The 11,683-nt window shown below is 35.8% G+C and overlaps 2 protein-coding genes across 3 annotated transcripts; one reads left to right on the plus strand and one right to left on the minus strand.

Moving 5' to 3' along the window:
* Positions 1-2,243: 2,243 nt before the first annotated feature.
* Positions 2,244-6,216, minus strand: LOC130961756 (soluble inorganic pyrophosphatase 4). 2 transcript variants are annotated; one of them, XM_057887752.1, is made up of 9 exons: positions 5,967-6,216; positions 5,212-5,349; positions 5,067-5,095; positions 4,399-4,464; positions 4,209-4,316; positions 3,473-3,538; positions 3,260-3,380; positions 3,034-3,115; positions 2,249-2,559 (listed from the first exon to the last, which is right to left on the minus strand). In XM_057887752.1, the coding sequence occupies exons 2-9, from the start codon at positions 5,345-5,347 to the stop codon at positions 2,517-2,519; spliced, it is 651 nt and encodes a 216-aa protein (XP_057743735.1). In that variant the 5' UTR covers positions 5,348-5,349; positions 5,967-6,216; the 3' UTR covers positions 2,249-2,516. The 2 variants fall into 2 exon arrangements, with proteins under 2 accessions (XP_057743736.1, XP_057743735.1); XM_057887753.1 differs by lacking the exon at positions 5,967-6,216 and having other exon boundaries at positions 2,244-2,559.
* Positions 6,217-8,126: 1,910 nt separating this feature from the next.
* LOC130962763 (protein MAIN-LIKE 1-like) lies at positions 8,127-9,295 on the plus strand. The gene is made up of 2 exons (XM_057888931.1): positions 8,127-8,198; positions 8,882-9,295. The coding sequence occupies exons 1-2, from the start codon at positions 8,127-8,129 to the stop codon at positions 9,293-9,295; spliced, it is 486 nt and encodes a 161-aa protein (XP_057744914.1).
* The last annotated feature ends 2,388 nt before the right edge of the window (positions 9,296-11,683 follow it).

Raw genomic sequence — 11,683 nt, forward strand, 5'->3', positions numbered from 1 at the left:
ATTTATGAAAATGTTCCATTATCAAGCAGTTTCACTATCCAAGCATATTATAAGGTTGGCACCGCAGTGTAGAAACAAAGTTGGCTCTAAAAGCCAATCCAAAAGATTATCCCCAAATAAAATGTTCAAAAGATCCTCCCCTTAACTTAGGATATTAAAAATTACATGAAAGTCTCTAACAATAATAGTTCCTTCAATTGACAAAAATCACACTTTTAATATCTTTACTAATTCTATTTTTCTTATTTTATCAAGTTGAACAAATATGTACAAATATATGCACAACACGACACTCCAATTTAAACATTAGCAAAAGAATGAAATCTTTCATTAAGATGAATCAATCCATTGATTAGTTGAAATAGTTCCAATCAAGATAAACAGCTGAAGGAAGTATAGCATGCAACAGTAATCATATCAAATAAGAAATCTGCTAAGAGCAAAAAATATGAAATCTCAGAATGAAATATTGAAAGTTGTTTTTTCGATTCTGTAATAAGGGCGATAAAATTTCAGAACTTAATAAAATTTATCCAAATCAAATGGCATAGTCTTTTCATACTTACTTAATAGATTGCAGGTTCAAATATTCCTATTTTCGATAAAAAAAATTGTAAGATTTATAAATAAAGTTTAAATCATTAGAATTTACTCTTTTTTCGTTAGCAACATATCATAAAGTTATAATGATAAAAAAATTGATTATATAATTAAATATTACAACGATAATTATAATGATCACTTTAACAATCATAAATAACAAAAAAATAATATAAATATATATAAAAATCATAATTCAAATTCTCCACACATTGCCCTGATCAAAATCTAGTTAAATTAAATTCCCTTAACTAATAAGATAAAAATGTGAAACGTTGCTATACGAAACTCTAGATGAAGGATATGCACCATTGGTGATTATTTTGAACACATAATTAACTAACAGTTTATCAAGATGCCAAAGTTTCCGTCATTTTCGCACTGTGTTTATCTCTTTTTGTATTATAAATCTCTAGAGAGATAAATCAATGATGTCTATTTACATGAAAGATGTTTGAAAATTATGTCTGAAAATCATATTAGTTTAATTAAATTGTTCAATATAACGTATGTATATATTTTAATTATTTTCTTTGTTAAAAATATTTTTATATAATATTTATTTAAATAAATATAAGTATATTACTTATATAAATATATATTTAAATATAAAATAAATATTAAAAATATATAAAATAATACACATATATACAAATATATAATTAACTTTTATAATACATGACGCTTGTAAAATATAAAAGAAGTCAATGATAGTTGTTGACTTGTTGTACACTAAAAATTTAATTTTATTGTATATGAATAATTTTAAGATGGTTCAAATATAGCCAAAAAAAAAAAAAGTAAACCTCTTCTAATAAGTGTTAGACTAAAAGGATAAAATTCAAAAAGAATATTTTAAAAAGTTAAACTTTTTTTAAGTGAAAATTAAATTGATAAAAATTAATTGTTTAAATTTGAAGTGTAGAAAATATTATTTGGTTAGGAGTGAATCAAATTAGATGTCTCATCATTAATAATATCACATGTCATGAGCATTCTTTTATCCACATATTTCTTTGTCACGAACATCGAAAAATCAACTTTTTTCTTACATCTATTTTTAGTGAAAGAGACTTACGAGAACACCCAAAAATACCTTCAGCCAACTATATTTAATAACAAGTCTTGTGATAAAAAAAAATAAATTGAATATAACATTATAACCATTGAATAATGTACTTCCTTTTAAAATAGTTTGAGACTATCAAAAACCTCAACTCACTTCTATCAAAAGATTTTTCTAAAAGTTAGAGAAATCTCTATTCTTTGCTCTCTTTTAATTTTTCTTATTATTCTTGACTTTGTTCATCAAATACAAACGAAAATTCATAAAAGTAGGTATTCCACTTTAAAAAAATTCATTCATTCTTTTGTTACATTAGTGAAATTTTTAATACATGTTCTTCATCACTATTTCTTATTTTTAGTTCTTATGTTATTTATTTGTCATTAATAAAAATATTTTTTTCACAATTTATTTATTATTAATCTTTTTTTTTTAATTTTTTACTTAATTTATTTTCAAAATTATATCCGAATCGATAGTCGATATAGTTTTCATACGGCAAATATACAGTCCATAAGCACATAAAGAAAAGGGTAATGGTGAATATAGTATAAAAAGAAAATGCATGTTTGAGGCATCTTGGACTACAAAAGTAAGGCGAGAACGAACATGTAATTTTGGTATTAATAATGAAAGATATGAGGGCGTTAGCCCCGTTACTTAACCAAAAAAAAAAAAAAAAAACAATGAAGATATGAATTCACACTTCAATAATAAAATAATATGCATGTATATATAGCCTTTTCTTTTTCGTCATAATATATAGTATATTCGTAAAAACTTGCATCCTTTAATCATCATAAGTATGTCTTCAATTCTTCACGATTAAAGAAATTCCCACGCATCAACACTACCGCCTCAAGCTCTCCACAATGTAGTCCGCATAAAGGGTCCTTCAGAACAAACAAAAATAGTTATACGTTTGTAAATATTAAAACTAAATTCTTAATATTTGAGAAAAGGCACTATTAGGGCAAAAAAATATAAGGACCTGTTTAGAAAAATTTTCTATTTACAAAATTTTGTAAAAAGAAAATAAAAACACAAAAAAATGTAAAACAAATTTTTATTATTTTTTACTTTTTTTTTACAACTCTTTTAAAATACAGAATACTGAAAATGTAAACAAATACATTTCCTTAAACGAAATGGCAAATAGACCCTAAATCCAAAACTCGATTTGACTCGTATGGGTTTTAAGGGTCTGCCAGTTTAGATCCTCCAATAAACAAATAAGAGTTTGTGGGTCAAATTTTATGATATCAATTTATGTAAACTCATTAATCTTAAGGTATAAAAATCTTCGAGTTTAATAAACTGAGGAGAAACATTAGTAATGTGCATGAACCACATAAATGTTAGCTTACATGGAGTGCTTGATTGCTTCATAAGCAGTTGTGGCAGGAAGAAAGTCGTTTACCGCAACTTCCTTGTTCTCATTCTTCTTGTCTATTTATTTTATGAAGGAAAAACATTGTGCCAAAACAAAAAGCAAAAAGAAGAATAATGTAATCGAGTGTTTAAGCAGATCCTAACAATAAGGAAGTTCTGACCAAACTATAGCATAAGAGCATTAAAAATTTTTAAGGATACAGTCTTCGAAAAAGCGACGGATTTCAGCCAGACGATGTGGTGGAAGCTCCTTGATGTCATTATAATGGCGATATTCGGGATCATCGGCGCACACGGCGATGATCTTGTCATCTTTCTCACCCTGAAAATTGTCAGTTAGTGTATGATTAATAATACAAAAAAAGAAGTGTTCTTGTCATGTGGTATTAGGAACTGTGTATTTAATATTTATACCTGATCAATCATAGGCATGAGTCCAATAGCTTTGGCCCTAAGGAAGCAACCGGGAAGAACTGGCTCCTGTTGAAGTATGAATAAAGTTTAGAATCTAAAAAAGTAGCAAAACCGTAAATCATGACACATCTTATACTAAAAATCATGCAATATAAGATGGCTCACAAATCTTTAATACAAAAAATAAAAAATAATAAAAATAAAGATTGAACCAGAAGACTATTTGTTAGCAAACATTTATTGGTAACTTAATAATGAATTTTGAATTGACAGATCATAGCCTAGTAATAAGAAAGATATGGCCCAATGTCTACATCATTTTTAAATAGAAAATGATTACTCTGCATATGATGGTAGAATCATGAAAATACTATAGAAGCTATATATTGAAAAGCTTGCTTAAAATGTTGCGCCGTGTACCAGAACCACCAACTTGTTGCATCTGATATAATACATTAGTAAATACTTATTGTTGACAATCACAATAAAATTCTATTTTATAATTAATAACAATATATCAAATTTGCCTGCTCTTGTGCAAAAACTTGACAGGCTACCATCCACAAGAAGGACAACATTTCTAAGAATGCCAAACACATGCAATTCACATTACAATTTGCAACCAAATCCTGATTTGACAAAAGTCCTGCATTCACATGTGCTTAGATCCCAAGGAATCATCACACAGGGAATTATTTGAAAGAAGTTGATGCTTGACAGAGCAAAATGAAAGTACCTGCATAATAACCAAGACGTCCATGGGGTCACTATCCTCGCAAATGGTACGTGGGATAAACCCGTAGTTGTGAGGATATACAACTGATGAGTAAAGCACACGATCAACCTGCAAATGAATGCATGTTCAGGAATATCATACAGAAACAAGATTAACATGCTAAACGGTACAACAGGCTATGATTGATCACCTTGATAAGCCCAGTTTTCTTGTCAAGTTCATATTTCACCTTGCTTCCTTTTCCAATTTCAACCACCTGAAATGTTCATTGCAACCAAAATGTCAAATTCTCTTTTTCGCCATAAAGATCTTATTTAATTTCCTTTTCAGATAACAATTTCAGCTCACAACTTGATATGCAGCTTGTATCCATAACTGCATATCAAGCTGTACAATTAGTAGAGATTGTAATTGAAGATAGCATTCTATTGTATACTTATAATGTGTGGCATCAATCAAATAATGATCCCTGAAGGCTATGTTTGGCTACTGTCATTGACATAAAAATGCCGAGCGAGAAAGTCATAGATAGTAGATACAGAAACTCGTTCTGCTAAAAGACAAAATTTTTTGTATTTTCTATTCTTCCTAAATGTGTGAATAGAAAATATCCATTTCCATCTCTCTGCTTTTGTATTTCTGTATCACAATTCATGCCATCAATTAAATAATGTTTATGATGCATTGATGCTTAAGACTTCTACAACAAGAATTTAAATTTTGATGCATTTTGTGAGGGTAAAGGAGTTTCACACGTGTCTCGCGATGTCAAAAAAATAACTACCTTTACAGTGTAAATGGTCATCCAAAACTACAACCATTTGCAAAATTTAAGTTCAGCATTATAAGCATACTTACACAATTAAAGATCTTTGGAGCTTCAGGTCCTGCATTGTAGTGAAATCACCAATTAGAATGCCAAACAAAGTAAGAAAACACAAGAAGCACATTTTGATCAAAAGCATCTTTTCTTTCAAAGAGAAAAATAGATGTTAGTGGTGACCTATTTCAAGATCATGCCAAGGGTGTGCAGCAACGGATCTCCTTGTCATGGATGAAATGATCCTCTCATTAAGTGGTGGAGTTTTAGAATGCTGAGTTATGGCAACCTTGGCTGGGGACTCAATTGGTGGAGACATATCTGCAACACTCTCAAGATATTAAAATAATAAAAAATGAAACGCAAAATAATTTCCATCATATCCTTCATTACACATTAATAAATTATTTTCTTACCATAGCTACAAATTTTAATACAGATAACTAAATAACACTTAATAGCGTAAAATTAGACTTTTCTATAACATAAAAAGGAAAAGGAAAGTAAAAAAAAAAAAGGTCAATTAACATATTAACGCCGTTTGACGCGGAAGCTATATTTCCGATTCAGAAGTCATTTGTTGACCAGAGCCGCCGCCGGCGGCGGCGGCGGTTAGGGGTTAGGCCATAACATTAACGATCACCAAACGGAAAACGGAAAATGGAAAATATAAAATGATAAAATCGAAAGAAACGACAGCTGGAATCTCAAAACGGCATCAGATCTGAGCCAATCCAATGCGCATACACCAAATCTAAAAAAAAAAAAAATCGCAAAACAGAGTTTTCTTTTATTGTTGCGAAAATAGTGTTTTAAACGGCATAAAAAGAAAAAAGAAAAAACGCTAGAGATTTCAAGTAAATAGCTAAGAAAAGGAAGGAAGCAAGAATAAAGAAGGCTCCAGAGTCCAGAGTAACGAAAATGAGAAAAGAACTCACTGAAATAAGGAAGAAGCTTTAACGGAATGGAATGAAAGGGTTGGAACCAAGGAGTTATAAGGACGGATCTCTAGAAAAGCGGGTTAATAAGGTGTTGAATGCTAAAATGCTTTGCTTGTTGTGTGAGCAAAGAGGTTAAAGACAGAGCTTTATATTTATGCACAAAAGAAGAGAAGAGGAGTTCTCTTGTGTGTGTGTGTTCGTTCCCGCTCTGGCTTTGTTGCTTCCTTGTCATTTTAAAGCCAGAGGCATTTCCTTTTCTTTACTCTTGACAATAAAATTAAGAACAATGCTAGGGGCCAGTAATTTTTGTGATTGTTAGCCATCAACTAGCCATCAATGATGATTTGATGGTGTGAGATTGGTGTGAGATTTCATCCAATGGCTCACTTTTCTCTGCTGGTTACATACTGGCCAAAATTCAATAAAACTGCTGGCCCCCTAGACTTTTCCTAAAATTAAAAATTAAATAAATAAAAAGAGTATATGATGGAATGGAACTACGGAAGCATAAAGGAATAATGCTTCTCCATCCTATCATACACTTGTTAAGCAATCTCAATTTTTCTTTGGGGATTCGAGGTGATTTTATTTGTTTTTAAAAATACTAAATTTCTAATATATATTCGGTAATATAATATAAGTTTTGCTGATTTATATTTTTGAAAAATTTTGTATGCACGATCAATTTTAATAATTTCATTATTGAATTCTAATATTTTACTATATAAATTAGTCTAAAAAGGATTTTAAAATTTTAGAATCGATTTGATATATCTATCATAATATTTTATAATTACGTATATTATAATTTTAGAAATAATCCCGCTATGTTACCAGCAGTATTTCTGTTAATTTTTGTTGACTCTTATTTATAGATGTGTTTAACAAAAATATTTTTTTTTATAGTTGTGTCTAATAAAAATGTCTTTATAAATATATTTCCTAGATATATCTCTTTATATATGTGTTTAAAATATAATTAATTATTATTAATAATAAATTAACAGATAATATATTAATATTCTATATTTTTTTTAGAAAATATGAAAACACCACAACAAATTACCCATCATAATATACCGTGATTTTATCAAATGTTTTTAAATATGTGAAAATAGTTAAATAATATAGTTATAAAATACTAAGAAAAAGAATAAATTCGACCTGATAAATAAAATAAAAGTCCTTAATTAGTTACCCAACATGAATAGAATGAAAGCCATTACAATGGTATGGTCAAATAGAATAGAATAAATCTGAGGTTCAAATTTCATTATTTTTAATATGCAACTAAAAGATAAAAGGAATAAGGCTCCCATGTGTTGTGTATAGTCGCAAAGTGAGGCAAAAACGTGGGAAGAAATAAGAATAAGAAAAAATAAAAGAAATTATCTCATCATAACAAAGTGAATTTGATAATTGTGCATTTGTGCGTAATCAGCATGAATCAGCATCTGTTTGGTGTCTTATCCGCATATTCGGGAGACGCGAAAACATCGTGTCAGAAGCGGTGCTTAACCTTAACGCGTCCTCTGAAGTCTGAACTGTTCTGATTCTGTCTCCGTTTTTTGGGAGATGGGACCCACCGTTGACGGATATGCCATTCCTAACGGTCGTGTGGTGCAATATGTACCCTCTACCTACGTTATTCATTTTTTATTTATCGTTAAAAAAAAAAGATATTTCATATTAGTATAATTTGGGGTAAAAAACCATATTAAGCCAAATGAGTGGAAAAATAACGTAAATACGCCAAAGCAAAAATCGTTTCATCAATAAGCCAGACCGCATTTTTATATAATTCGAACCAGCTTGGTTCGAACTCAAAATGGTAGTAATTCGAACCAGGGTGGTTCGAATTAGAGGTTGTTATTTCAACGTAATTCGAACCAAGGTGGTTCGAACTTCAATCCCACATAATTCGAACTAGGCTAGTTCGAACTACGACCATTGCAAAGCATGTAATTCGAACCAAGCTGGTTCGAATTACTCTCCTTCATAAATCGAACCAAGGTGGTTCGAATTACCTTTGATTCGGCTATATAAGGAGTTCGAATCACCCTCATTCGAACTCTTATTCCTCCCCCTACCCCACAAAATCTCAGAGAAAACGACCGAGATTCTCTCCGAATAATAGCTGAACGGAATACTCTGCTCATGGGGGACGATCCGGCACGGTTATATCGGTTGGACGGAGTCGCTCATATAGCCGGGGTCATCGACGAGGAGGTTAGTACGGAAATATTTTTTATTCTAGCGGTATTTGTGCCTTAGTGGTTTTGCATGTGGGTTAGATGGTGGTTTATGTTAGTGGTTTATGTTAGTGGTTTATGTAGGTGGTTTATGTTAGTAGTTTAAGTTAGTGGTTTATGCTAGTGGTTTAAGTTAGTGGTTTCTGTTGGTGGTTTATGTTAGTGGTTTTGCATGTGGGTTAGATGGTGGTTTATGTTAGTGGTTTATGTTAGTGGTTTATGTAGGTGGGTTATGTTAGTAGTTTTGTTAGTGGTTTATGCTAGTGGTTTAAGTTAGTGGTTTCTGTTGGTGGTTTATGTTGGTGGTTTGTGTTAGCGGTTTTTGCGAGTGGTTTATGCAAACGGTTTATGTTAGTGGTTTAGGGTAGGTGATTTTCGTTAGTGGTTTTATGTTGGTGATTTGTTTGACTTTTTTTATGCTAGTTGTTTTTACCGTAGCTCTTTTACGTAAACCGGTTTAGTTAAGCTGTTTCTCGTTAGGCTGGTTTATTTATGCGGTTTAGTTGTGCGGTCTATGGATTTGTTTTCTAGTTGGTTATCTTTCATGTAATGTTATGCGGTCTTATTTAGCAGAATGGTATGTTGATGATTTATGATGCTGCTTATGGTTGTGGTTGGATTTCAAGCCGGTTCTAACTGAGCGTTTCATTTTGTGAGCAGCCCCAGCGATGCATTAGGAGCATGCGGCGGCAGCAGGGCATGCGACTTGATGACAGATACGTTCCGTACTTGCAGATGGCAGGTCTATACCATCTTGCAAGGCTGAACGACCGATGGTTCCGGCTAGACGAGGCTCTTGTCAGTGCTTTCGTAGAGCGATGGCGTCCAGAGACGCACACGTTCCACATGCCGTTCGGAGAGTGCACCATCACACTCCAGGACGTGGCATACCAGCTGGGTTTGCCAGTGGACGGCCGTTACGTGAGCGGGTGCTTGTCCGAGTTCCATATATACATCGAGGGTGGCCATCCAGCCTGGGTCTGGTTCCAGGAGTTGCTCGGAGTTATACCTCCTCCCAGCCAGGTTCAGAAGTACGCAGTAAACTGCAGCTGGTTTCAGGAGACCTTCGGGTAGTGCCCTGAGGATGCTGATGATGAGACTGTGCGCCGTTATGCCCGTGCGTACATCATGATGTTGTTGGGCACGCAGCTGTTTGCGGACAAGTCCGGGAACCGGATTCACATCAGATGGCTCCCGTACGTAGCTAGGCTGGAGGAGATGGGTACCTACAGCTGGGGTTCCGCCGCACTGGCTTGGTTGTACCGGTGCATGTGCCGAGTGACAAACAGACATGTGGTCAAGTTAGCGGGTCCGCTTCAGCTGCTCCAGTCTTGGATCTTTTGGCGCTTTCCTCGATTTAGGCCCGCAGGATATGAGGAGTCGAGCTGGCCATTGGCATCCAGGTACTATACTATGCCTTCTCTATTTCAATTTGACATACATAACTGCGTAGTCATTAATATTTCTGTTCATGTAACAAATGTGTATGGTGCAGATGGTCAGGTTACAACCCTTCCGGGAGCGAGAAGGGTCCTAGAGTGGAGATGTGGAGGCTCAGGATAGACATGTTACAGGATGGGGAGGTGAGTATGCTACTTAACAAGTCTCCTTTTAGAATCTAGCATTTCTAGTTGTGTGATAAAGTTGCCCTGACAAGGGTGAGTTCCTTTTGCAGTTTCTATGGATGCCGTATACTACTCCGGACGTACTTCAGGTTGTGCATCCAGAGGTTTTGGAGCCTCGGCATATGGCGTTGTGGCGCTCTGTGACGGCGCTGATCTACTTTGCTGTGATAGAGTGGCATCAGATAGATCGTGTTCTTCCGCAGTTTGGTGGGGTTCAGCCCATTCCGCATCCCGCCCTGAACATTGACTTTTTGATGTCCAAGGACGGTAGAGGCGGCGATCGATGGTTCCCGTCTACTTTGCAGAGGTGGCATCTCCTTTGGGACTCTCGTCAGGACTGTGTGCTGAGGTTCGACGTTGTAGGCGACCCCGGTCCTTCGCATGCGTTCCTTGACTGGTGGCGTCAGTATGGTAAGAGGTTCTTGTCTCCGGAGTCGCAGTTGGGGGATCCTAGAGCAGTTCCTATTCCATTAGAGGCCTCACAGCGGGGTCCGGGGCGAGTTCCTGACATGGATCGTCAGGAGGACGTGCCGGACAGGCGTAGGGTTGATAGGAGGATGGGTGTGGGGACACGGAAGAGCCAGCGTGAGTGGAGGTGGCCTGACCTTGGTGTGCACGATGATTACGACGCCGGTCCCGCTAGAGGCGGAGGACGAGGCCGGCGAGGTAGGGCGAGGGGTCGTCCTGACCATCGGGACGACACCGACGATCAGCATCGGCCCGTTGGTGGGGGTGGTTCAGGGGCTGCTGCATCTGCTGGTACTACCACACACGATCATGGTCATGCAGGTGAGTTGTATGGTACAGGGATGGGTGCCGGGGCTTACACAGGTGATGCTGTACTTGAATCAGGCCCTCTTGGAGATTACTTCGTTGGTGTGCCAGCCGATGACCAGCCTGAGCAGGGGGGGACACCTTGGCGCATCTCCGGATCACAGTGGTCAGACTTCATTGGGTCAGACACACTTGTTGGGGACTTCGGGAGTCCACGCTTCCTTGACGAGATCAGCGCCATCATGCAGGGGGAGGCCACTCCGCGCAGTGGTGGTCAGACCTCAGGCACACAGGCCCCGTTAGATGTTGATCTGAATGAGCCTCCATCCTCATCCGCTGGTCACCAGTTCTGTCTCGGAGGTACTCCTCCATCCGCCTTCACCGCTGCATCACAGTCTGTCGCAGGGATTTCGGCGACACCCCTGCATGTTGCGCCACCAGCACAGCCTGCCCCACCGGATGACGAGGATGACATCGAGGATGTGGAGCCGTTGATCCGCCGAGGTCAGAGGGCACGGGTACCCCGTCGCTGTGGCACTGGGTCGCATCTGTTTAGATGATTCATGTTTCATGTATTTTTTTCTTTAAAGTTCAATCATGTATGATAGTGGTTTGTACTTTTTTTTCCATAGTTTGGACAGTTTCCAATATTTAATTTTTATTACTGAATAATATTTTATTTTAATTATTGTCTTTAAATAATACTTCTCCGCTAAGTTAACCCCAAAGAAGAGCATTTCAAACAAAGAGGCATGTTAGAGTCTTTTCCGTCATCATATTTGAAATTCGGTGACAGTGTTATGTCTTGTCACCCATTTTTTCACTCCACCAATTTTGTTCATTTACTTTATTATGTTGTAGTCTGTTCACCTATGTTTTTTTTTTTATTTCTCTTGTGGGACATTCACTTCGTACGATCAACGAATCTTGAAACAGTTTAGTGATTATTTTTTTCTTATTAAATTGTGCATCCACGGAAAGTGTTGCATTATTCATAAACAATCAAACCGGTCTGGTTCGAACTATGAATGGTGACATAAGCCGGGTTGGCGCCATAGGCCGC

Source organism: Arachis stenosperma, chromosome 2, assembly GCF_014773155.1.
Source record: "Arachis stenosperma cultivar V10309 chromosome 2, arast.V10309.gnm1.PFL2, whole genome shotgun sequence".
Lineage (NCBI taxonomy): Eukaryota > Viridiplantae > Streptophyta > Magnoliopsida > Fabales > Fabaceae > Arachis > Arachis stenosperma.

What these genes read in the sequence shown, in the direction of transcription:
- LOC130962763 (XM_057888931.1), top strand. Translation starts at nt 8,127, where the DNA reads ATGGGGGACGATCCGGCACGGTTATATCGGTTGGACGGAGTCGCTCAT. An exon ending in CCGGGGTCATCGACGAGGAG is followed by an intron (nt 8,199 to 8,881) that starts GTTAGTACGGAA and finishes TTTTGTGAGCAG; the next exon opens with CCCCAGCGATGCATTAGGAG.
- LOC130961756 (XM_057887753.1), bottom strand. Translation starts at nt 5,347, where the DNA reads ATGTCTCCACCAATTGAGTCCCCAGCCAAGGTTGCCATAACTCAGCAT. An exon ending in ACGTCTTGGTTATTATGCAG is followed by an intron (nt 3,539 to 4,208) that starts GTACTTTCATTT and finishes ATACTTCAACAG; the next exon opens with GAGCCAGTTCTTCCCGGTTG. An exon ending in CCGTCGCTTTTTCGAAGACT is followed by an intron (nt 3,116 to 3,259) that starts GTATCCTTAAAA and finishes TAAAATAAATAG; the next exon opens with ACAAGAAGAATGAGAACAAG.